Source organism: Momordica charantia (assembly GCF_013281855.1).
Source record: "Momordica charantia cultivar OHB3-1 chromosome 6 unlocalized genomic scaffold, Mcharantia_2.0 BLBB01000006.1, whole genome shotgun sequence".
NCBI classification, from domain to species: Eukaryota; Viridiplantae; Streptophyta; class Magnoliopsida; order Cucurbitales; family Cucurbitaceae; genus Momordica; species Momordica charantia.
Window position 1 is genome coordinate 5386043 of NW_028275164.1, and position 26732 is coordinate 5412774.

General features: G+C 39.1%; 3 protein-coding genes and 1 non-coding gene across 6 annotated transcripts; all 4 read right to left on the minus strand.

Moving 5' to 3' along the window:
* Window positions 1-1075: 1075 nt before the first annotated feature.
* GRV2 (DNAJ heat shock N-terminal domain-containing protein) lies at window positions 1076-20992 on the minus strand. 3 transcript variants are annotated; one of them, XM_088125614.1, is made up of 23 exons: window positions 20835-20992; window positions 20023-20707; window positions 19300-19533; window positions 19044-19131; window positions 18733-18935; window positions 17180-17281; window positions 16997-17059; window positions 14708-16873; window positions 14060-14422; window positions 13236-13376; window positions 12182-12574; window positions 11581-12075; window positions 10591-10814; window positions 10149-10493; window positions 9607-9901; window positions 8926-9420; window positions 8413-8758; window positions 7977-8320; window positions 7433-7897; window positions 7000-7124; window positions 3235-3358; window positions 2244-2312; window positions 1076-1537 (listed from the first exon to the last, which is right to left on the minus strand). In XM_088125614.1, the coding sequence occupies exons 2-23, from the start codon at window positions 20437-20439 to the stop codon at window positions 1361-1363; spliced, it is 7674 nt and encodes a 2557-aa protein (XP_087981740.1). In that variant the 5' UTR covers window positions 20440-20707; window positions 20835-20992; the 3' UTR covers window positions 1076-1360. The 3 variants fall into 3 exon arrangements, with proteins under 3 accessions (XP_087981740.1, XP_022144872.1, XP_087981741.1); XM_022289180.2 differs by having other exon boundaries at window positions 18733-18941; XM_088125615.1 differs by lacking the exons at window positions 17180-17281; window positions 18733-18935; window positions 19044-19131; ... (1 more) ...; window positions 20023-20707; window positions 20835-20992 and having other exon boundaries at window positions 16993-17059.
* Window positions 13531-13635, minus strand: LOC148210586 (U6 spliceosomal RNA). Its single transcript, XR_015792077.1, has one exon. It is a non-coding gene; the product is annotated as a U6 spliceosomal RNA (small nuclear RNA).
* A 1095-nt stretch (window positions 20993-22087) lies between the features above and the next one.
* Window positions 22088-23596, minus strand: LOC111014517 (HXXXD-type acyl-transferase family protein). Its single transcript, XM_022289288.2, has one exon. The coding sequence runs from the start codon at window positions 23594-23596 to the stop codon at window positions 22220-22222; it is 1377 nt and encodes a 458-aa protein (XP_022144980.1). The 3' UTR covers window positions 22088-22219.
* A 252-nt stretch (window positions 23597-23848) lies between these two features.
* Window positions 23849-26427, minus strand: LOC111014516 (serine/arginine repetitive matrix protein, putative (DUF936)). The gene is made up of 4 exons (XM_022289287.2): window positions 25321-26427; window positions 25000-25218; window positions 24782-24873; window positions 23849-24668 (listed from the first exon to the last, which is right to left on the minus strand). Exons 1-4 carry the CDS (start codon window positions 26425-26427, stop codon window positions 24020-24022), a joined length of 2067 nt encoding a protein of 688 aa, XP_022144979.1. The 3' UTR covers window positions 23849-24019.
* Window positions 26428-26732: the final 305 nt, after the last annotated feature.

The following is a 26732-nucleotide window of genomic DNA, read 5'->3' on the forward strand; positions in this document are numbered from 1 at the left end:
TTATTACTTGGACCATATTCGCAATTATTTACATAAGCGAATAAATAAAAAATTTGAAGGTGTAAATTCCCGAGAGTTTTCTTAAAATTTGGATTTGTCAGTCAATCTATCAAAGATATGACTATATAGTTATGCTTCAATTACATTAACATCTAATTTAGTAAATTAAGGAAAAGGTATAACTAGCAAACATCTTAATAAAATTTATCAATACGAATGTGCCAAATTACAATTCTAGTATAAAATAAATTTAATTCAAATAATATGGTCTCTAATTATATCTAATTCAAATAACATAATTTAATAATATAATCTAACATCATAAATACGACAGATGTCATGATATTTTGTTTAATTATTTGGGTTTGATAAGCTATAATATAGATCACATTTTCAAGTATTATTTTTATTGAAAAATAGAAATCCATTATATGTATTTTGGAGTGAAACTAATGATGCTTACTATATTTTCTAAAAAAATACATCTACCCTCTAGCTTGTTCCATTGAAAATTTGTCTATTTTCATTTAAGGATACATATGACTAAAATTTTGTAACTAATGAAAACCATTAATTAGGGTGAATTTCACTTTGCGGTGGTAACAAATTACACTTGTAATTCTATTACACAATGCATGTTACATTTATTTAAAAAATAGTATAAAAAACGCATCAGATTTGTGATTATGTATCAGACAATTCTCTCACTTAGTATTATCAAAATGAATATATATGACACATGTAAATAGGTTAATTGTGACTCATTGGTCTAAAGGACTAGATTAATTAAGAGGAAATTGATTCAAATCCCGTGATGAGACTTGATAATTTTTATTAACTTTTGTAAAAGGAGGATAATGAATTTTAACATAATACTGCAGCTGGAAGCATTAAAATGAAAATGACTTGTCGTAACTCTGGCAAGTGCAACTGCCAACGCAGGCTTTTTATTTCAAAAAAACGGTGGGAATTGTCGGCTATTTGATTTGAAATTTGAACCAAAAACAAGGATTCGTTTTTCAAAAGTGTGATTCGTTTATCAACATTTTAATGTAAGTTCGTCCTATACAGGAAATAACAAAATCAGCACAGTAGAAATGTTACTATTATTCACACAAAATCACCTCAAATCGGGCAAATGAACCTCAATTTACAAAGTTTTCTTTACAACATAAGAAAATTGCAATGACCATATAATTAAACACTCCCTCCCTCCTACAAAGAAAAAGACAATAAAATGAAATGAGAAGGAACGAAAGAAAAATGTTCCCAACTGTACAAAGAACTTTAATATACACAGAATTTATGCACCCAGGGCCGTAGAATTGGGGTGATGGCTACTGTTATACTTCAACATGTTCTAAAGCTGATTCTGTTTTCCATTAGGAGGCCTTGAAGATTGCCCAGGGGGTGCAGCAAGTGCGTAGGTTAATCTAGACGATGAATTCTCTATTAGACCAGCAACTCCGGCAGCGGCAGATTGAGCATTTGATGGCAAGAAAAGATCATGCTTCTGATCTTTATAAGCACTCCAAACCTACAATAACACAGCCAAATTAAGAGAATAGATGGAGTTAAAAACTACAATCACAATCTGTATGTTGACCTCCATCATTCCAAACAGCACTAAGAAACACAGAGATTAGTAGTCTAGTCCCTGTGTGTAGGTAAGTATTGTTTTTTCACTTTAGGAAAATCGTGTTGTTTAATTTTCCTAATATCATTCAAAATGTTGTAAATATGTGGTCCCTGTAACAGAGGATTAGTCCCTGTAACACACTGAGTTATTTTCTGTGCATTTGTCATCTCTCTTGATGTGGGTTCTCCAATGTAAGCTAAATGCAAAACTATGGAGTATCTCGAGAAAAACCCTCCTCAAAATAACACAATGACATAAAGCGAGTTATGATAAAATCTTAACAAGTAGATAGTAAATGGTCAGTAGCAGTTTAAGTTCCAATTGAAGTTATTCTTATTCGAAATAAAGTAATTCAAGGGCCAACTTTAAGGATACTACAGTTAAGGGGCTGAATATATGGTTTATTAACTGCACAAAAATAGTAAATAACTAGCTGATTGTGCAGGCACAAAAACCAATTGCACCTGTTACCTTGCACGACTGGCAACACCCCTTTTCAAATATTGAAAAAGGATTCAGGGACATTTATGCAGCATGAAAGATAGAAAGGTAAAGGAAACCCATATTTTAAAAATGCAGGATTTAACTATCCGTCAATAGTTACCTCTGAGACATCCAAAATATCTCGCACTTTAGAACAATGGGCCCCTTCTGTGGCAAACGCATGCAAAACCTGTATGAACAATGGACACATGAAAATAAAAAATTTATATATGTAAAACTGTTGCGTTAGTGGAATATTTTCCGACACACATATTAGTTCTAAATTAGAAAGCTCCTCCTACTTTAAGCCAACTTGTTAAATTATTCAGTTAGTGAAAGGGTAGCTAAACAACGAAACTTAACAAGATCTCATTTCTCAAGAAATATTGGTATTTAGCGATAGGCAAAAATTAAAGGAATACATAAAAAGTTCCAGCAAATATCGAGCAAAACATCTGAAGATGATGGTTCTTTGCTTAGCCTTAAACGACTTTCAAGGATATTCAAGATCAACATGCATATCCCTTTTTCAACCAAATCTCTCTCCAGAATCCTACCTGATTGGCTTCCCCTCTACTCTGATTCATCTCTTCAGCCACGTCCATTATTTCCTCCAAAAGCCTGATCTCATTTTCACTCGTCTAATAATTCTTCTTCTAAATTCTCTCATAAGTCGAAGTTATAGTCCGTCCTTCCGTTAAAATCTTTATTGTTTAACCGAACTCATTTATTGAGAAATCCATTTAATAAATATAATTTCGGCCTAATGAGATTCACATTGTACCAAATGTTTAATGACTATAAAATTTTCTAGAATGAATTAACAATTCCAAAAAAATCAGTTAGAAGATTACTCATTTTCCATGATTTGTTCCAAAAAGGAAAACAAAACTATAAAATATTTCAATTCAGATTCCTATAAATGAATTCAATTGAAATAAATTTAATTCTTCATCCTATTTGCTGGGTAATTCCTTCCAGAAAAATCTTTTACTTTGAGAAGTCATTAGTAGATTGCATATTCAATACCAGAAAAAGATAGAAGCAGTGTCAAGTGATTAAAAACAATAACTACAACACTCAACAACAAAAAGGCATTTAGAACTACATACCTCTATTGCAAGCACCCTGCCAATAGAGGCTTCAGATTCATTCCATTTCATTTGAGAGCAAAGTCCATTCCTTCCGCCAGCTCTCCAATCAAGAAGCCCAAGGAGTACTTCGACAAACCCAACCCTTCATCATAATGCAATGCATACTGATTATAGAAAGCAAATGAAGAACGAAATTCCAACCACACTTCGTACTTCTCTTTTCTCATGCACAAAAATCCTACAACATTTCTGTTTTATCAGATCGAAACTAAAACTACCCTTGCAGTAATTGACGGTCCCTAATCCCACGAGATATTTAACATAAAAAGTGGATCAAAGGGGTCTTGAGTCATTTTTCAACATCATGCCGAAATCAATCCATGAGGTTTTCATCTCAAAGTCTACAGTATATGTAGATCAATAAAATTTTAGTCAATAAAATAAGTTCCCATCAGACTTACTCAACAAAGATAGAGATAAGCAAGAGTCAAAGGTACCTAACCACAGGAACAAGCACAGAAAACAGTACACAGAAAAACATTATGTTAACTACTAGACACATACTGGATCAACCTAGCATTAGAACGTTACATTTGTTGAGTCTTTTTTTTTTTTGTTAAGTACAGTTTTTTAGTTAAATTAGAAACATTACACATCTAGAGGATTCTTTTATGTGTAAAATTATAGTACATACAAGTACAATAGTTACATGATACTGATAGCCCCCGATTTACTATACAAATACTGGGAAAGGAATGGTAAAAGGTAGGGCTCACTGCCATGTGTTAGTTGGAGAAAATTACAGCTGACGGTTAGTTGTAGACAGAAATGCAACCTTAGAGGGAGGGCTGAGAGAAGTGCAGAAGAGAGAATAAAGTATTTAGAAATGTGTGGAGAGATCAGGCAAATTAAAATCTCCCTAGGTGTACTCATTTGAAGTTTGAGCCCCTAATAACATTCTACTTTGAGTCCTATCAAGGTGGTATTAGAGAGTAAATTGTTGTTGATATGGTAACCAACAAGATGGAATCCAAATAGGATGCCGTGGAAGAGAATATAACAAACATTAAGGGTGCTTTTTAGAGGAGTTGAGTGTTAATGTGAGTTGAAGGGAGAAGGAAAACGACCAGTCTGAATTGGCCAGAACTGACCGAGCCAAGGACACAGAAGGGGAAGAAGTACAGGTAAGTAGGAGAGTTGAATCGACACGATAGGAAATGTCTATTTCTCATGGCATTAATTTGAATGATTGGGGTAGGACAATATTTGTGTCAATACTTGTATGAGAGTTAGAAACTGTATAGAGAGTAAGGCAGTCGCATGGTTTGAGTGTAAAGAAAGAAGACGTCCTTTCTGAGTTGGATAGATGGAAGCTATTAAGTAGGGTTCTGTTAGACACAAGAAAGGTCCCTATGCAAGCAAGTCTTGCCTTTGAAAGAAGAAACAGTGAAGGTGCACTGAAGACAATCTGAAATAGTCACATCACATTTACTGAACGCTTGTATGGGTGTTAGGAGTCAACTTTATCAACAGTTTGTCAAGGTTTAAATGTTGCAACCAGGGGGGATTGGGCTCAAAGATGAGGTTGGCCCAATGTATAGAAGATGAGATCCAATCCTTACATGTCGTAAGAGAAGCACCCTTCATTTCAAACACAAAAACTACTGTACAAGGCATATTGGGCGTAAATGCTAATATGGTGTTAGCAGAGAGTAAGCAACAAGCAAGAAAAGAAAAAAGATGAGTAAAAGTGTCAAACCCTCGATAACCATCAATATGAAAAGAAAGAGTTGTAGGTGGCGTACAATGGAGAAAATGAATATGAAGGAGCAGTATTTTTTAAAAAAGAATTGCATGGACAAAAGGAGATGGATTTGGTCACAGAACAAAAGTTGAGCCGTTATCTGAGTTTCATAGTTGGTAGACTCACCTCAAACTATGTAAATCTAGAGCTAGATTAAAAACATGATGTCATAGAGGTCAAAGCCTACGGGCTATGGGCCACTCACAATTTTATCGCAAAAGAGGAGGTAAAAGAAGTGAATGTCCTAGTGCCGAAGACTTTAGGTTATGAAGTTATTATAGGCACTCGTGTACCAAGAGGTAAAGGAATTTGTTAAAGTGTTGAGCTTGTGTTACTTTAATTAAGCTCATTTGGGATAGAGAATCCTCTCCTTGGAATATTATAACCAGAAGGACATTGAAGGATGGGGAGATCGTGGAATTATCTGAGCTACTATCTTGGAGAACTCGGGTCTCTTTTCAGTTTCATCTCTTTGTAAGCTTGGAGGTGTAGAATCGCAGTTTTCAAAAGCTGTTATATCTTCTCTTTGGAATTTGGGCAGTCCTAAACGAGTGAATATGTTAGTTTGGATTCTCCTAAATGGAAAAGTCAATACAGCAGAGGTTCTATAAAAGAAGTCCCCTAATATGGCTTTGCAGCCATCCATTTGTTTGTTGTGTGCTAAAGAGAGTGAAAGTTTGAACCATGTGTTTTTCTTCTGCCCATATGCCTCTGCCTGTTGGATTTCTTTCCTCCAGACATTCAATATGGATTGGGCATGGGACCGTGTGGCTGCTTGCAACATTTTCTAGATTCTTAATGGAGTTAGTCTGATGACTAAAAATAATCTTCTTTGGATTAATGGCTTTAAGGCGATTATTTCATAATTATGGTATGAGAGGAATCAAAGGATTTTTTAATACTCTAGCCGTTCATCAATTGAATGCTTCAATCTTGTCAAATTCAAAGTCTCTCAATGGTATGCTCTATCCGATATTTTCTCATCCTATTCTCCTAATATGATTTGTATGAATTGGGAGGCTTTTATAACTCCTCTGTAGTTTTGTTCTAAAAGTTAAAACTTCTGTTTTTTTTTTCGTTTTTCTTTCACTCCCTAGGGAGTTTGTATCCTTGAACAATTTTTGTTCCTTTTCATTTATAAATTTTTCATTTATCATTTATCAATGAAAAGTTCTCATATCTTGTCAAAAAAAAAAAATTAAGCTCATTGTGGCCAAAAATTGTTGCCCTTATCACTAGGAATTACAGACATGATCCTGGGGATCCAATGCCTTTCCTCATTGGGTTGCCAGAAAGGTGGATTCACAAAATGGTATTATATGACCCTTTTAAGGGAGAGAAGGAATCGTATAATCGAAAGGTGGTCCTACCAACACAGTAACGGTTCACATGGAAAATTGGTTATGAAAGGAATAAAAGATAGAAGGCCAATAATTATTGGTGGAGAGATCTCCCTGGGCTGTGTACTCTTTTGTGATTCCAATAACATTCCACTTGGTCCCATTAAATTCAACGATTCAAGTATAGAATCAATAGGAGAAATGAAACCAACAGATTTTGTGATGACAATTGGCAGTTCAGGTACATAAACCAATTGAAATTAGTAGACATCTTTCCCATCGAAAAAAATTAGTGGACATGATGAGGGACAGAAGAATCATGCGACACTTAGAATGCAGTTCAGGGGACCAATGCAGGAGACAATATTCTATACAACTCATCCTGGCTCTTCACAGATGCAATAATATAGAAACTTCGAAAAAATTGTATGCGATATTTTATAGCCCATTTTTTAGTCCGTTTATGAACTCTTGGTGCTTAGAACATCTGATAATACTGATACAAAGAGTCAAAATGTGCAGCAAAAGATGTATCATCTACCAGGCTTCTCTACTAGAGTACAACACTAGGAGTCATGCAATAATAATATCATACTTTCTATTGAAAGTAAATTTTGATATACTAAATAAGATACTCACTTAAGCCCTTGGGCGACAAGAGCATCCCTGGCTCGATTTCCAGCAACCACAACACGCTTTAGGGTTTCAAGTGCAAGTATGCTTCCACCATGCCATCCTATAGCTTTCATTAGAAGCGGAACCACCTAGAAAAAGATGAGATATAATACAAGTTGATGATATCAAAGCAAGTTAAAGATGATTGATGGCTCAGGATTCTAGATATTGACAAGCATTTCCAATGTACAGAGCACTGTAACCCTAATGGTTCAACAAGAACCAAGAGTGGGATAAGCACGTTAACAGCATTTTTTAAAATCAAAACTAACATCCCACAAATTCCTTTCATGTAAAATTAACATTAATGTCCTTAGAATGACAAATTGTCTTTCTATGGCCAAGGAATATAAAATTCTTTTTCCAGGGTGTTGTATAGATAATATAAGAAATATACCTGAGGAGTTCCAGCACTAGTTGCTGCCATAGCTTCTGCACATATGGTACTAGCTGCCAGTTGATGTAGGACACGTAAACAGCTGAGACGCACACGTTCCTGTGGAGTTTGTGCAGGCTGTTCAGATCCATCACCAGGTTCATGAATTCTCTCCTCATAGTTGCCATTGTTTGCCTCCCCAGATGACATGGTTTCTCGTCTGGCCTCATAAGCCACGGCAGCAACAAGTTTAGGTACATATCCAAGATATCCAACATGATCTGCAAGTGCAGGGTGCACTCGCAACAATGAAACCAAAGCAGCAGAAAGGAGAAGAGGAAGCTCTGGGTTAAAAGATTCTGTATCATAATGTGTGGCAGCAATTGATGACAGATACTGATCCAACAATCCTTCCAAAAATCTCTTTGGATTTCTTAGAGGAAACTTTGGATCTTTTAGAAACAGTCTAACATATATTCCTCCAACCTGCATGAACATAAAGCTGCTGAGTTTTGCAGCAAAGTAGACCGACAATGTAAGATGGAAGATATGTCATGTTATATACCTGAGGCTCATCTCTCATTTCTTGTTGTGTAGATGCCTGCTCAGGCACATCCCAATCAATAACACGACCTTTCATCTGCTCACGATACAAGTCTGAAGCCATGGTTGCAATTTGGGCAGACAATGAGGCTGCCATTGCTGATGTCCATACAAGTTCCGGAGTCTCAGTGGTCTGGTCCACAGATGCCACTACAGCTTCACCAGGACCATCCCTGATAACTGAAACTAGGCCATCTGGAAGAAATCTTGCAAGAGTTATAGCAACTCTAGGACCATGCATAGGCTGCCCAATGAGTTTTCCCAACAAGGAGGCGGCAGCAGCTCTTTGTTGCAGCGGAATTTCATCTGCATGTTATATATTTTATAACATAGGTTAATAATTGTCCGTTTCAAGATGCATAGATGGAACAAGATAAATTTAATTTACGATTAGTTACCCTGCAAAGGTAAGAGGATTTCTAGAATATATACAACACCACCATGCTTGGCAGCTGACCAGGCGAGTTCTGCAGTACTTGCCAGAGCATAAAGAACATGAAGAACCCCTTCACGACATTGTGGATTGGAGTGGAGCATTTGCAATAAAAGGAGAAGACCGGACCCATCAGCAACCATAGCCTCTAAGCAGGGAGCATATGCAGTTAAAAGTGACAGCACATTGAGACAAAGTTGAGCTATGTTGTATTTCGATGGAACAGGAACTGAAAAGCATTCAAAAAGAGGCAACAGTTTGTCCTTGGTAGAAAAGATGGATGCCAGATTGGGATAGCGTGTAAGCAAATTCTGAAAATTAAAATGGAGGACAAGAGTGTCATATATGTTGAATTGCTTCCATACCAAATAAAAGATATCAAACTTAACTCTTTGCATTTTCAGTATGATCCACAAATCCAGTAGATAAAAAACCCATCGAGTGAATTCCATTTGATGAATATGAATCAGCAGCATACCTTTAAGGAGGTCAATCCAAATTGAAGGTTCTTAACTAATAAAGCTTCTTCCTTTTCAGCACCCTGTCCATCTGATGCTGACATTGTATCAACCGGCACTTTCAGCTGACTAATTGATCCAGAAGCCTCATCGTTAAGATGCTCAGAAGAATTGGGAGATGAAACACTAAGATTATGTTCATTTTGAGAACTACAACTCTCACTAGTAACAGGTTTGTCCTCAGAAACAGAATCTGCAAAGTACTGATTATGCACAAGGTATGCTATGAATTCAACCAAAGCAACACCAAAAGCCTCTGGGCTACTAATCTCAAAATCTGGTTGATCATTGTAAACTCTCAGATAAACGTTGCCAACATAGAGTTCTTTTGATAGTGCCTCATACACAAAGCCATGAGAATCTTTCAGATCATATGACCCGTCAGGACCCTGACTACTGCGCTGCTGATCCACAAACTTGAGAAGTTCTGCTCGTGTTGAAGAGTTCCAAATAATCTACAAGGCTCATATTTAAAAAAATTAGGCAAGAATTATAATTTAAGAACTCTAAATTCATTATACAGATGGTAAAATGTCTTATACGGTACTGATGGAATGCATGTCAAACAAGAATGCCTTCAAATATCTAAGAGTAGAAAGGCAGAAGAATAGAGAAAGGTAAATGAATAAACCAGCATATACCTCAGGTGATTCCAAGTTAGCATTTATTTTGGACAGCAGATCTTTAGGTTCTTGATCCTTCAAAAGACTGGCAAGTTTTGGAGTTAACAATGTATGGAGAGCATCAGCAGCAGCCTGATTATAGGGTGTTGTACTTTCGTCAATGCACATCCCACTTAGCCTTGAGAGGGCCTGGGAAGCACGTAGGGCATGCAGATTTTTTGCAATTTGAACACTGGCACCAACACCATGTGACTCTTTTGTGTCAGAATCCTCTGCTGTTGAGTCATATTGAAGCAACAGTGGCAATAGGCACCTAAAAATATTTGGAATTAAGAATACATGATCAGGAGGTTTTCATATGACAACAATTTCAGGCTTCAATAGTCTATAGCCATTAATTGAACCGACGACCTGGAAGTAGATGATAAAAAGACAAATGAAAATTTCGCCCAGTGAACACCATATTCAGGAGATAGACGGGAGCAAAACAGATAACAGCATCAAATCATGGTCAAAAGCAACAAAAAGATACAGAGATAAATTAGATAAGAAAGACATACCATAGCACCCCAGATTTTAACAAGGCATCCTGGAATTCAGAGGAAACAGAAACATGGACTATAGTCTGGAGAGCAGCATCAACAGCTGCTGGAACCAGCTCAAGTTCAGTGCAATGAACTATATCATCCACAAGACCAGAAAATTCAAGCATCTCGATCCTTGCACTATCAAACTGGCTTAGGACAGAAAAGGTTCGCATGACATTTGTAACAATGATAGCAGATGGTTCACTTGCAGAAGTTGTTGGCTGCACCACACACATGCAACGGGAAAGAAGAACGGCAAGAAGTTTAATTCCACCATCCCTCACTAGTTCTTCACCATTCAATGAAGATGATGCACACCTAACGCATGAAGAAGAAATTTCAGTTCATCTTATCCATCTCAAGAAACAAATGAACTGACAATGTGAAAAATAATACTGAAATAGGGAACAGTTACGTGAGCCACAAAAGTTCTGATGCTGCTATGAGGAGCGGTGCTCTATCAGATGCAAGAAAATTGTTATCTTCATTGTCCACTGTTACAGCATTTAGCAACATTGGATACCCGGCATATTTAAATGGTTCAAGTACATTTCCATAGCGCCTGTACAGGATACATTGACCTTTCAACAAAAGCAGCAATCTCCAAGGTTGTGGACCTTGCAACCCTTGCATGGTAGCCTATGAAGGAAATTAGAAAAGTGTTTATCATAAAAAAGTGTGATTGACTTGTACAGATACACAGCCAACGGCTGTCATCTGTTAGTAACAAAAATAACTTGAGGTACACGCTAAGGAAAGGCTCTATGTAATGTATCATGTGCATTCATGAACTAAAAATTCCGAATATAATTAGAAAAGAAAAGCTAAAAGAATAAATATCAAATAATTGTAATGCTACACGTCATTGGTCATCATATTACGTATATGGGATACTAGATTTCACATTAAGTTCCAAAGCACATTTAGCACAGAAGATTAAACAAGCAAAACCTTCATATTACAGAATCTGGGCATCATAAGCGTCTCAAGCACCAATAAGGTTAAAAATTGATGGAAGAACTGGTTTCAATTCCCATTTCTCCTTGCTCTTTTTTTCACTTACCAGACTTCTAGAATCCTACAAATGACGTTTGTACCCTATTTTCTAGCCGCTTTTCTTCTCTCTTTACAAGACTTACCAGACTTTCTGGGTTCTGTACATGAGGTGGATACTCTCTTTTTTTTTAATGAACATGAGGTGTATGCTCCATTTAGCTCAATTGAGCCCATTAGGATCCACAACCTTTGAGGTACAGATATGAAGTATATGCACTAACTTCCTTTATAGCATACTTTGAAAAGGGACTAAAATTCCCGATTCTATATATGATATCTGCCATATTATCAACTTTATGAAGAACAATTTATGCTGTCGGCATCAAAATGAAATGTTTTGAAGGCCTACCTGTAGGCGCTCATAAGCTTTCTGCACAGCGAGAAATTTTTCCCTTCCTTCAGGATTTTTGTCAGGATGGTATTTCATTGCAAGTTTCCTATATTGCCGTTTAAGCTTTTCTTCATCAATATTCTCAACTTGCTTGGAGATGCCAAACATCTCTTCACCATTTTCAGAGGAGCGCCTCATATTACCAACATCATTTGACACATCCTCGAGAGATATCTCCAATATTTTGCAAGCTTCTTCTTCTGAGAGATCCATAGGTCTGCGTGTTAGTTCTTCACGCCACATAACAAGTAATGACTGCAGAAATTCAACATGTTCAACAATTGGCCAATTGGGAAATCGTATCTCATCACATAAGTTCCTTAGATAGTAACGGTGACACCACATTTCATCCCTCAACTCTTGGTATGTCACTGGTGGCATAGGAGCATATTCGTACAAAGAATGGCAATGCTGTGACAATTTTTGGGGAAAGTCGCCAAGATGCTGTAACACCTGGTGAAAAAGAGAGAGAGTTTCAGGTTTGGACGTATGTGTTGTATGTAAACCAGAAGAATATGTTTATGGAAGCAAAAATAAACGGAAATCAGGGGGTCAGCACCTGACAAATTAGGTTCTCTGCTCTCATTTTGTGAGTCCATATGATCTCAGGAGTGTCTGAATCAGAAACCATTGCAGCAGCAAATGCAGCTGGGCCACTTCGCTCCAATACATAGAGCAAGGATTCAGGAAGAAGTCCACCCAATACACTACGTTTTGCAAGAGGCAAAGAAGAGGAAACTGCAGCTTCTTCTCCACCATGAAATGCTTGATGAACATGAGTCACTGAGAAGAGTTGTGCGATTGAAAGAAGGTTAGATCCTGGATATGCAAGGGCAAAATAGAAGGCACCTGTGCTGTAAAGACGGATCATGGCCTTGGGATTTCTGGTGACAACAGCTCTTAATAAAGCAGCTGAATGTTCCACAATGTTTGGTTCCCCAGAGAGCATAGCCTACATACCACAAGGGGAAAAAATAGCCACTGACATACATTCTCCCTGGCTAGGCCAAAAAGAGGAAAGAAAGACGGCAAGAGAACTCAAACAAAGACTAATCATTAAGGTCTCAAACTCTAGGTAAGCCAATATAAGTAAACAGAAATGAACCTATCTAATATATATTAGTAATGAGATAATATAGAATAGAAACTACTGAAACATGCGATAGATTTAGGCAGTATCATCACCACACATGAGAGAGATCATGCGTTATTGTTTTATTGGGGGAAAAAAAAAGATCACCATACTTACAATTGATACAGTTTGTTTTCTTGAAATATTTATTATGAGTTACTACTGGTCAATTTCATTACCACATCATTATAGTAGTTCATATTATTAAAGAACCATAACTTTAGTTGTTTAAAATTGACAACGATCTTGTCTTTAGAGGTACTTTTTCCTACGATTTATCATTCAAAAGTAATGCCTCAACTAGAATTTTCTTGGTTCTCACTAGCCTAAATAATTCACAGTTTAACACCATTAGGCATAAGACCCATACGAAAAATAATGCATGATTCAGCCAGACCATCACTTCTGGGTAAGAACGAGATAACCAGAAGTTCCTTCTCATAAGTAATCGTTGAAAAACAGGAAAAGTTCCAGATCTCACCTGAGCAATGTGTGGAAGGCATCTGGGACTGGACAAGATTCTTTTCACTCTGGGGGTTGGGGTGACTATCTCTCCAGCATCATCCAAGTCCGAATGTGCAGACACCATACTATGTAAAATAGACAATGCAGTCTCACCAATCTATACCACAAACACATTATATCAAGATATCAGTGGAGAGAAAGAGAGAAGTTGCAAAACATATTCTACACTTAGTTGTTGGAGTATATAGCAATGATCAAGCAGCACCAACACCCTTCATAAATTGCTTAAATCCAGAGAGAGAGAGAGATAGAAGGATTGTGTTTTATTGACTCGATTTGTGCGTGTCATCCTTGTGCAGGGGCCATGCTAATCTTATTTATATCGTTCCAATTTTATAGGATGTCCCCGAAGGAACAGATTGTTCTTTATCGACAGGAGAGTGCAAAAGGAATTGACAAAATAATATTCTCTTCGCTGCTGCAATATTTTTTCCTCTGGAAAATCCATAGTGAGGGAAAGATGCCTAAAAATACTGTAAGGTTCTGAAAACTGTATCTTCCATATAGAAATCTATCACTGATTATTATCCGAATGGAAGATGAATTCCCACGTATGACCAATTTATCTAAGAGAGAAACAATAATCTCAAAGATAAGATCACTGGGCCGAGAGAAAGGAGATAGAACTGCAAATGCACATTCACAAGGTATTTGCAGGAAGACTGAATAATGGCCATAGGGTCTAGAAAAATAGAATGATGCAACAAAGTGATTACTAACATGAGATATAGCCAATCAATATGTATGCAGACAATAAATATGTATACATATCACTACTACCTGAGCTGGTGTAAGAACAGAAACTCGAACAGCCAATGCCCACCGTAGTTCACGTATATCACGCAATCTCTTCCAATCCAGCATTCCAGACGCCCAACATCGTGTTGTCCAATCAATAGCTTTCTTTGACCACAACCTTCTAACAGCATCCTTCTCCAATGGCCCAACTTTTTCATTTTCTTTGTCAATAAACATCCATTCTTTGAGTGGTTCCATAAAAGCAGTGGCGGCAAGTAAATTAGACTCCAAAGGAATAGCGGTCCTCTCTGAGGCTTCATGAACCACTGTCAGCAGATCAACAGCTAATACACATCCTCCAACCAAAACACAGGCCTCTACATTTGATAACACTTTCATTAATGCCTGTAAGCAAAGTCCGTGTAAGTGATAGAAATATCTTTATAATATCTAAAGATGATATTAGTCATCTTGAAGAACGTTCTATGCTAGCTTAGTAATAGGAACTGAAACAGTCAATTCCATAATTTTGGTTAAAGTGGGCAATTGAACTGAAAAAATTAACAAACTAAGATAAAATGAGTTTTCTTTCTTTTACTTAATGATATTCACGGTCTTTCCAAAACAAGTACATCACTCAAAGTGGCAAGGAAAGGAGGACAGGGGGAAGGGTTTTGAGAATTTATCCACCTTCAAAAGAAGAAGAAGACGATGCCTCAAAGCTCTATCATCTGTTCGATCCAAGAGAACTGTTATATGAGCAGTGCCTTCAAATGGACCAATTGTTTGATGATGCTGTTCATAGACAATTGACATAGCCCTTGCACATAGCTCTCTAACAGAAGAGCCTCCACCTCCTCCAAAACCATCCAGTCTTCCCATATCACACCAATCATCAGATGCACCCAATTCATCAGGAACAGTACCATCTACTGTGAGTCCTGTGTCTGCATCACATAAGAATCGATGATAGAGTGCTCTAAAGAAAGCAACTGGATCACGGAGTGGAAAATCTTGAGCCCTGCCAGTACTGCTGCTCTCAAGCAACAATCGCAAATAATACTGACCTACACAAACTTCTTTAGACAAACTAGGATAGCTAACTAAGAACTCAGAATAGTTCCAAGAAATTTTTGGTAGGCTATCTTGGCCCGTCATACTTTCTCCAACAGGTGCAACCCCAGGAACAATATCTTCAGACCGTTCTTTCTCAACATCTAATTTATGAACCTCAGCCTGCAATGTTTCTCGTAGTTCTTGTCTCGTGCGCTCATTCCAAATCAAATCAGCACGATTATGATCAAGGCTAAAAGCTCGCCAAAATTCAGGCCAATTACAGAGTAGCCTGCCAGATCCAACAGGAGTGTTCTCCACAACAACCTGAGCAGGAGCAGGAAGTCCTGAATCCTGAAAACTGATCATGTTAGCATCAACATTGTCAACAGTTGGTTCTGATGCCTCGTTTGTGTTAGTAGTTGGAACCTCAATTGAAGAAGTAACAGCAGATTGATCGCGTTGGGCTACTCCTGTAGCATCACCAATGATGCTGTCACTAGGATGAGCAACAGAAGTTGGAATGGTTGAAACTGGACCAGCACTTATCTGTCTGGAAGAATCGCCAATCTCAAAATTATTCTGTGGCAAGTTTTGCTCTTGAGATGTTATCACTCTACCTGAACGACCTCTCCTCTGGAGTAAGCGTCTCTGTCGTCTACTATATGATCCTTCTTGATTTGAGTCCTCATGCAAAACTCCATCAGATCGTGTGTGTAAATACGCAACAAGCCCAGGAGGCAAGACTCTAGATAACAAATCTAAAGCCGGTTGATAGGAGTCTGCCCAAAGAGCAACCAACTGCCGACTAACATCACGTCTCTCACCAGCAGGAAGGAAAAATGCATGTGATAAATGCCTTAGTATAGCACCATCTCGTAAAGCAGCATCACGCATTGACTCTGCTGCAATGGCATCTTCTTCTGCGATTGTGCGCATTATCACAGCCACAGTTTCTCTTACACTTTCAGCTGGATGTCCAAAGAGTGCAAACAAGCGACGCTTGAGGCCAGCCACTTGGCGTAATAATTCAACAAAAACTGGATATTGAGTTGTTTCACCATGTGGTTCACATATCATCGCATCAAGAACTTCGACAACAGCCATGGAAAGCAAAGGAGAAATAGTCATTGGCTTCAGTCGGTTGACAAGAATGATCACGTAACTTTGATGAGCAAATAACACAGACTTGGTATGCATGATTGTAGCATGCCGCTCTCCTTTAGAATCTGTCACAATGTTTGAATCACCAGGCCCACCACCAATAAGCACTGCAATTAGCCCAGCGGCTTCAGCAGCCACACCCTCAGAACCATTTCTAAGCAAACCCATTATTCTCCCAACAGCAGCAGGAAATGACATCACATGTGAGGATGCACTTGTTGATGCTAATAATCGACGTAAACATGATATGAAGCCCATTACAGTTGCAGCTGCTTTAGGTGAAGGAGGTGGCAATGGAGGGGACTCGGGAGGAAGATTTGGTGCAGCTGGAAGCATTGTGATCAAGGCCATGAGGGTCACCTCCGGTACTTCAATATTGGAAGGGACCCCACTGTAAGGTATACAAGCATTAAACTCCCTTATTCTACGCCAAAGTTTAGCTCTTGATCCAGGTATAGAACCACTTTCAGCCACAGCATCTTTAGCAGCTGCTGCCAAGTGCTTCAAATGCATGGACGCATTTTCCAAATCAATGACAGATTTTTGTGGACCAAATTGTAGATGGACTCTTCCACAAGGTGGGTCGATACGGTGACCAGGCATTGTTAGCCTAGGTAATACTGGTACTGGATACTGACCCTAAAGGTAAACAGCAGAAAAGAAAATAAACAAAAGTAAGTTACCAATCACTCCAAAACATAGCTTTCTATTTCTGCATGCTCGATACTAAAACAATTTCAAGCCAGACACATCTCTACCTACTTCTGTTTGCAAAACATCCCGAATGGCTGCAAGTAAGTTATCACGAGACGTACTTGCATAAACCTGTTATTAATGCCATGTCCATTAGAATTTCATTAAAAATAATAATAATAATAATCTAGACTGAAGCTTTTTTTTTTTTTTTTTAAATTTAGACTGAAGGTTTTAAAAGGTAATGCTTACATGAATAGGACACCCATCATTGAATTCAATTGCAAACATCTGGGGCTCCTCTGCAAACCGCACAAGGGAGCTGACAGCAGATAAAGGACGAACTATAACTGCCTGTACATAAAATTTCAATGATTTACAAAATTTCATCTACCATGCAAGATGCATGAGAAAAACATGCTGAATCTGAATGGTTGCCTTGATATTTCCATTCAATTATTCACAATTCTTTGACATATTTGCCTCTCAAATTCTTCATGAAGATAAGTAATTGCAGAATAAACCCCCTTTGAATTAGATTATGTGGATGAGTATAGGAATAAAATGCCTAAGAATTGGATGTTTGGGAATTCAATATCTACAGTTATTATGCTATCATATTTGACTGAAAAAATAAATCAAGAATCTGAAAAACCATTAGTAAGTAACCATTTAGTAGAATGCAGATATAAGCATCAATATTATTTAATTAACATATAGTGGATATCCAAAACAATAATTAAATCAAGTTTAACTAATTTATACCTGTTCAGAACAAAGTTTTGAAAATTGACATATCAAATCAATAAATATTATTAATTTATAATTCAAGTAAATGAACAAAACAATTTGTTGCTTAAACAATTACTATCTTAAATGTGCTAAACCAACCAATTCAAATTATTTCAGATTCAGAATATTTACCACTGAAGCTGTAACTAAAATATTAAAATATTTTATTATTATCAACTGATTCAATTTAATAGGGGTAAACAAACAAAACCAGTGGGCATATTAAGAGACATTCCGATGTAGAGGTAAAGAGGGGGCTTCGACACAAGAGATAAGGGTGTGTCAAACACAAAGGGAGAGTTTTTCCATGTGACGTCTCTCCAATGGCTGAGAAGATAATGATCGTGAAGAGAACAATGGGGCTCTGCTGGGAATGCGTGAAGCCGTGAACTTGAAGTGTATGGGCACCTGAGTTTTTGAGTGAGTTTATTTCCCAAGACATAGAAAACCATCGGCTAGGGTAGTGATCAGATGCCAAATAGAATAACTAGGGTAAAGGACGCCTTTAGGTTAAAAAAGAAAAAAAGTGCCTCCAACATGAGAAATAATAATCCATTTGATTTCTCATGGACAAAAAAGACCTTCCCGAGTTGTGCAGTGAATGATCTTGAAAGTATAACCATTTTTTTATTACACCAATACAACTTTGATGCCTCTTGTTAGTGTCATATACCCCTTAAAAAATTTAATCAGAAAATTACAACTGTTAAAATTTTCCTTGAAGGACCTTGAAAAAGCCTCAAAGTTACTCGCTTGAAGATGTATCACTTTATAGGAGTTTTTTGCACAAAATGAAGATGAGGGTAAGGGTGACAACGACAACAAAAGCAAAGTTTCGCAGGAGTTGTTTCACACAGCAATGACAATTTCAAAGAAGAATTTGATAGACTTCTCTAGGATGAAGTCACGGCAAACAATCCATAAGAAATAAGCTAACACTACAAGAAATAAGTAGTCAACAGCTCAAACTAATGATAAAATTAATAATAAAAAGCTAAGGATCTGTCACTTACTTCATAATTTTCTGGGCGTCTTTCAAATATTGAGACCTTTGTAAGAATGAGTTGACGAGACACAGCATCACCGTGCTCACCAAGTCCTCCTTTAGGGCCAACTCCCAAATTCAATCCTGGAACATTTAAAGTTCCATGTGCAGCAGATCGCAGTCTCGTAACAGACCAGCCACCGCATGGGGTTTCATCAGCTCCAACAGCCTCTTTTGCTAGATTTAATACAGTTTTCCAAATAAGCTATAATATAAATAAATGGAATTTTTAAAAAGTATGGAAGTACGTGTAAGATGGAGAATGGTATAATGACATACCCCTTCGATTTATGTACTCTGTCACACTGAGGGATTGTGAAATGTCCACTGTAAGTGACAACCCAACCATGGATTTTGCTGTTTTTGTCTACAATAACACTTCAAATTAGAAATTCTTGAAAATGTAAAACCTTTCGAGGTAATTGTTTTGGTAGTTTCTCCCTAATGGAAGCCTCCTAGTAACACAAACTGCTAACCAACATTAAGCCAAAAAATAGAGGAAAACTGTATGCAACAGTCTGAGATGCCAACCTACCAAAATTGAGATGATGGCACTGTTAGAAGTTCCCGAAGAAGCTTGAAAGGCTTTCGATTTCCTTCCATATAAAGGGCAGAGAACAAAACCACCATATTCAGCACTTTTTTTACCATAAGCATCAGGTAGGATTATTATAGCAGGAGAGGCCATATCTCTGAAGTCCAAGCACCAACGAAGGTCTCCAGATTTCACGTCTATAAGTTCGACTCCAACATTAGAAATTTTTAATTTCTGTAAAAGCAAGCACACATAATGCCAGACCATTTAGCAACTAAATCTAATCAACACACTAGGCTTGAGAACGTGTGAATGTAATTATCAGAAATCATTCATAAAAGTGCTTTAATCAATAGTATCGCCATTTTGATTAAGCTCTTCTGACTGTCGACTCTTGGTTTTATTTTTTAACTAGACGAGAAAAGTATAGAGACAGTAGCTGATACTTGAGCATTTTATATACATGTCCGCAAAGAAACATACCAACAGCATTAAAACGTAGTGTAAATAAGTTTGACAGCGTTAAACATCTAATTTTTCCCTTGGTTAAAGGCAAGGCAACACGACTTTCTTCCAGTTTCTTGTGTCTGATATTCTTAACCATCGGTTGCAGCCTAAGAAGTGTATATTAGGCTAGAGAGTTCCTCAACATAATCGCAATATTCAAAATTTATTTTTATAAAAAAAAAAAAACATTACTTGGAGGCAAAAGAGGGAACTTACAAAGGGAACCCACTCCGAGCTTCGTCGCCGAAGATGAAGCACCGAAAACTCCGCCACGGGGGCCAACTTATTCCACCTAATTCTGTGCAACTCCGTCAGTATACTCGCTCTGTATTTGGAAGAGAACTTCATCCCCTTGAACTTTCCGCGCCCATCCGTGCGAACACTCAAGTTAAACTCGTTCGAATTGTCATCTCGCCCAATAATCGGTGCGGCGCCCTCGTAGTCACTGGAGACGTCGTACGAATTGGTCACCGCCAGTGTGGAAGGGTCCAATGTAATGATTGAGGCGGCCGAAATACATAGAATTCGCTTGTAGCGGCCACGCCACGAGTGCTTAATGACCAAGTAGCGTCCCAAGTATTCTGGCTCTTCGGGAGGCGCAGAATTGGATGGCGGAGCGGTGGATTGTTCCATTGCAGGCGGACGAGCAGAAGCTGGTCGAGAATCAGACGTAAGCCGGTTCACAGATTCGATATTGGCAAGGTAAGCAAGAGTATGGGCAGGAGGCACATTGTTAGATCGAAAGAACCAGAGTCCCGCGCCGGATTGGGCAGATGTAGCCGCCGACGGGCTTCTGTGAGACCGAGACTGATTCGCCCCCAGCTCTGACGGTTATATATCCAATTCTCCAGCTTCAAATTGAACAAACTAAACCCTAATTAACTCTAATCATCAAAATATTCTGCAAAAAAACACAAAAATTATCAGCTGAAATCCGTGTAATTGATCATGCAGTCAACAGAAGGGCATTTGATGCCCTCAATTGTATACGATCAAGTAGTAGCATCAGAAAACCAATTGCAAATTACTTGGAACTGAAATTAGTCGATCGGAGAAGTGCGAGCGTGGCGGAGACGAGAAGTCGAATACAGGTCGAAACGATTGTTCCCTGCGTTGAGAGGAACCACTGTCAGTTGGGCACCGGAATTGGGGTGAGGTTATCGTCACCTGTCAGTGACCATCTAATGACGTGGCGTCAGTTCCATTGCGAGATGTGTTAAATCTAAGCCGTTGATTAGCAGGAATAAGCGCAATTAAATATAATCCCCTTGATTTTCTTTCCTGTCTCAGGGCTTTGATTGAGGGCTTTACCTTAATAGCTATATGAAATTACGAAGTCAACTGCCTCCTGTGGTAACAATAAAATTTCAGCCAAAGGGACATTTTTATTCAAGGTTCCTAAATTCGACACACTTTATTAGACAAAAAAAAAAATATATACAAAAGTGTATTAGAAAAATGATGATAAATCAAAACTTTTTACATGCGAGGGAAATTATTCCGTTTGGTCAAGACCCTAAATCTCCTTGAATGAGTTTACTTTTTCTTTTTTTTTAATTACAAAATATTTGAAATGTTTGTTCTATCTTGGGCCAGTTTGGCTGGAATTTCTCTTAAAAAAAAAAAAAGTTTTGCTTTAATTTCTTTTAATGTCTTTGTCAGGCTTCCAAAGTAGTGTAATTTGAAAAACACTTATAGAAAATATTATTTCTTTTAATTGATTGACGATATTAATATATACAACAAATATAAAGTACAACAAGTGATGTGCCAAAACGAACATACAATTGATATATATCTTCAACTAAGAGTTTGTAAATTCGATTCTCCACTCTTACATATTGTCATGTAAGTTCAAATTTCTACTCTATTTAATTTAAAAAAAAAAATTATATACTATATATTCTCTGTCAAAACTCAAATATTCAAATTCTAATTTTTTTTATGGTTTGAATTATGAAAAAACTCAAAGAAAGAATTCTTAACAAAACAATCTCCTAGGAGACCAAAACAAGTACGTTAAATTTATTTTCAAACCAACGTATTGTTAGGAATTTATTTTCCCAAGTTCGTTCTAGATATGAAGGGGGAAAAAACAACAAACTAGTTGATATTTGCGGGAATCTTAAGCCTGAAGGTAAGTTGGAAAAATGGCCTTTTTTTTCCCTTTGCAATTTCCAAGAAGCAGCCACGTGCTTTTTTTTTCCCCCCTATTAATCTATATACTTTATATATATTACAAAAAGTCACAAGTATGTATAAATTAAAAGCTAAAAATTAATATTGTATGTATGCATTTTTGAATCAGAAGCAGCTCTAGAGTCCAAAATAATCAGGAAAACAGCAGAGGAAATTAATTAATAACAACACAGACACGTGCTTTTCACGTGCATGTCCCGGGAACCATTAGGTTTTAATTAATCGTACACAAGAACTGTGTGAATTTATGGGTAGCATTTTCCGGCAGGCAAATGCAGAGCAGCATTGAGCCGTTGGATCCGGTCGCTCCTCCCGGCAGGAAAACGCAGACCTGCGGCGTCGGAGACAGATCAATCGGACCCGCATACACCGGCCGTCCCCACCCGAAATCCGCAGATTCATAGATCGAAAACCTAGTCCACTGCGTGATCGTCAATTTCCCCCCAAATTCCAATCTCCTCGGCCGGTCCACTTCAATGTAATCCACCGTCGATTTCACGTACTCCTCCGACACGCCGTTCCTCGCTTCCCGGACCAATCGAGTCGTCCGCGAGAGACGGTTCTGGACCAGCTCCGATACGGTGCTCGTCACGCACGCCAGGCACAGCACATTTCCGTAAAACCCTTCTTTCAATGGCGGGTTTTTGAGTTTCTGCCGGGAATTTACTGAAAATGTTAGTCGGAGCGTGTAATCCACTGGCTTTACATCCAGGGCTTTTACCCAAGACCTCCAGACATGAGCCGCCATGGCGTCGAAGGTGGAGCAAGCCGGCATATCGTCCGGCTGGGCGCGGGTTTTCAGCCAGAGTTGGAACTCGCGGCTGACTCGGTAACATCTTTGAACAGGTTTCGATTGCCAGAGGGTCATCGTCAAGCTCGAGCCATCGTCGATTTTCATGAATTCGAGATGGGGGAATTTCACAATTGGTGGGTCGCGTGGCCTGAAGAATTCTCTTTCCCAACACGGCTCTGGGTTCGCTATTAGCCTGCCTGATTTGGCTGTGGCGGCCCAGGAGCTGAGGAATTGCATAGCGCCTAGGCCGTCGCAGATGCAGTGGCAGAGCCTCAAGCCCAGGCTGAAGCCTCCACACTTAAACAAAGTCACTTGGGCTATGAGCAATGGCATGTCAAGTACTCTGTACGGCTCTTCATTTGGAAACTTGTAGATCAATGGCTCCCATGCTGGGTTTGGAACAGTAATGTCTCCCAAACTGGTCAATGTTATTTCAGAGTGAGCTTCTACCATTAGAGCTCCTTGTTCTGGTCCGAAGAACACTTCCACCTTCCCATTTTTGGTTTCTCTGAGCCTGCCTGATAAAGGGTAATAAGGAATCAAGACAAGGGAAAGTGCTTCTCGAAGCACTTCCATGACTGGCTTATCGCCGGAGTTGAAGCTGTCCAACTGGTAAAAGTAGACCGTTGGAGTGAAGACACGGGCTCCGATCACATCATCCAGGTTAGAGAGGTAAAGGTAGTCGCCGTGGGTGGTCGGTATAGGGCCTGCTGGCATGATTGGGACCATGCTGTCAATGGTGACGGGGATGTCCATGGGAGGAATATGGAGCTCTTGAACCCACGGTGGAGCCGCCATGAGAGAATGCTGAAACGGGTCTTGCCGGTTGGCGGCATTTGTAGAAGAAGAGTGAATTTTTACCAAGCCATGCAAAGAAAGCTTGAGCTAAAATATAAAGGCTTGATTTTAAAGTTCTGTTGGTGGGTAACAGTTGATACCGACTTTATTCATGATATGAAAAATACACGACCAGTATCATTGTTAATTCTATGTTTTGCTGATGATCTTACTAGTTATTCCTAAAAATAAGAAACATGGTGTGCAAGAAGCTAAAAAATTTTAAACTTTTTCCATTCAGATGAAGATAAAGATGACTGAGAAAATGCAGATGGCCTCATTGTACAATGAATAAATGAAACAGGCATTTTTCTTGAGCACGATTTGACAAAGACTTAGCCAAGTTGAAACAAGACAACGGGAGCACTGTTGTCGAATGTAGGCTCAGCAATCAACATTCTGAATGACAAAACCATATATTTTTCTTTTTAACCTTTCCACCTTTTCTTTCAAAGGATCATCTCGCTTTGAAACTACACGGTCCAGCCAGTCGTTAACTCGCTTCAACTGGGACAAAACGGATGCAATAGAGCCACGATTCGGGATCGGAGGTGACGTTTTGATGCCATCTCCTGAGCTTTCTCTAAATACCTTCGAACCAGCATCAAGGGACTCCTCAACAAACTTTAGAAACCAAAGCTTCATCTCAGACTGCAACTCCATAGCAAGCTCTACAGTCTCTTTCATTCCATGGCCTCTAGTCCATGGAACCACATTGGAATTGGTAAGTGAAGAGGCCTCCATAGTTTGCCTTCTTGATACACTTTTCTGCAAAGAAGTTGCAGGGCCAATATCTTGACTGGTGAGAAGGGAGACAATCTCAAGGTTGGTGGCTAAGGCAGCTTCAACCCAGAGAGAGGCAGGTTTTGATTGCTCCGAGCTAATAGCACCAGGCTTGTTGCCATTACGGCTGCCAAAAACTGATTCTGCAATCTCAGTTGATCGCACGACATCGTTATAAATCATGAAAAACCTGTCCACTACATACAGAAGGTCTCCAGTCTTGTGCGTAGAGGAAAGTTCTGAAAACATGCTGAAATGAAATGGAAGTTGAAATCAATTCAGTTGTGGACTTTGAGACTTTAATGTATTGTAAAGCCTATTATTTAAGACAGCATTAAAAGTGGAAAGATGGGTTAATAATACCTTAAGCTCCTTATTATCGATTCTGTAGAAATTGCCTCTTCCAACGCTTCGGCTGCAGCTATAGAAGCAAGATTTCTCCTTTCCATGGCCTCCTGATAACATCAAGTATGAATAAAACCTCACTCCAAGTTTTCCACTAAAAGTATACATTTTTCTTAGACCAGTCTGTTTCAATTTTCAAACAGCATATTAAATCAAATCATTGGCTCAATTCGAACCTTTGCAAGTTTAACAAGATTTGCAGGAGCTGCATCAACTAGAACGCTGCCATCACTCCATTTCTTTTCGTGAACAGTGATACCAAGACCCGAAAATTTGCTTTTGTCTGCAACCTCGCCCTCGGATGGGCTAGAGGACTTCCTTTTTTCTTTACTCCCCACCTCATCACTCTTGGGTCTATGATCATTAACGTCACTCAATCGTCTTGAAATGGCAGCCTAGAGAAGATATAGCAAGACCATGTAAAAATTGTAAAGGAAGAAAACAGCCAATTTGATTGGTTTGGTTCGAAGGAAAATAATGTTCTAGTTAAAATTTACCTGAGTCCGTAGAATTGCTTGAAGATCTGGCTTGTTCTTTGAAACCCCACTATCTTTCTGCTCCTCAGAGGTAGAAGAGACAGTTGATTGATCATCCCAGCTCTTCCTGTTCGATTTTGCAGACCCAACAAGTGCCTCAGAAACCTTAGAAATCCCAGCAGCAATGTTAGTCATCTTCTTCTTGCTTGCAGAATCTGCGACTGCCAAAAGGGGGGAGACCTTCAAACCCCCTGATAACCTTCTAGCTGGAGAAAGTGAAGCCCTGCGTACACTAGGAGAAGCTTGTCTCCTCCCATTTGGGGATGGCTGTCGATACCTCGACGGGACTATAATGGCGGCTTCCTTCGAACTCACCCGATTCTCTTCACGTGCTGCTACCAAGCTTGGAACTACAGATTTCGACGGTACCGGAGAAGCTGACCTCTTTCCCTTCCCAGCAGGGGAAGGATCTCGCTCAACCACGGCCACATTCTTCTTTCCAGCCGACATAGGTCTTTTACCTCCCGCAGGAGAAGAAAACCTCTGAGGCTTATGAGAAACTTTGGTTTCTTCTGTACCTCCCAGGTTTTCAATCGGTACGTTATCTCGAGGAGCGAGAGCTTGCCTCCCTCTACCGTTTCCAGTCTTTGAATTGCTCTTCGATTCCTCTGATTTATGGTTCGATGACAATGCGGCAATCGGATCAGCCGATAGATCCGAATCCGTTACAGGCTGGATCACAAACTCACGCTTGGAAGCCGAAATCCTCGCAATTAGAAGCTCCGGGGTTCCGACGGAAGCTTGCCGGCCCGAAATTGGACGAATTCCGCAAACGCGAGGAACCGGTGTATCGAATTCGAAGCGATCGACGTAGACGAATTGGCCGAGATGGAGTCGATTGGAGAGGATGAGATCTGTTTCTCGGTCGGAAAGCGAGACGTAAGTGGAATTAAGGGAATCGGAGAGCTGGATGTAGAATCCGCGATTGGGCCATAGTTCGGAGCCGGCGAGGGCCGGGACGATGCCGATGACTTGGAGGAGAGCTGAGCGGTGGTCTCCGGTGACTCTGGTGTTGGAATTCATGGCCTGAAGGAGCTTCAAGAGGATTCCGGGAGTGAGAGAAGCCATGGCGGAATTGTGGAAGGTGTGAAGAGTGAAGAGAAATGTGGGAGAGAGCAAGGTATAGAAGTGAGGTGAGGCCGAAGGACTGAGGAAAGAGAGGAATTTGGCCGTTACAAGTTTACGAGAATTCAAATTTCAAATTCAAATGTCAGCTATTATCCCATCCGCATCGTGAATTTTTGAATTCGGTCGCTGTTGCTCTGTTACTGTTACCGTTAACTTTCTTATTTTTAGGCCGGCGACTCGCACGAGGGAGGCACGTAGTCAACGGCGGTTAATGAAGTTTTGACTTGGAGTTGGATCTCTGTCTT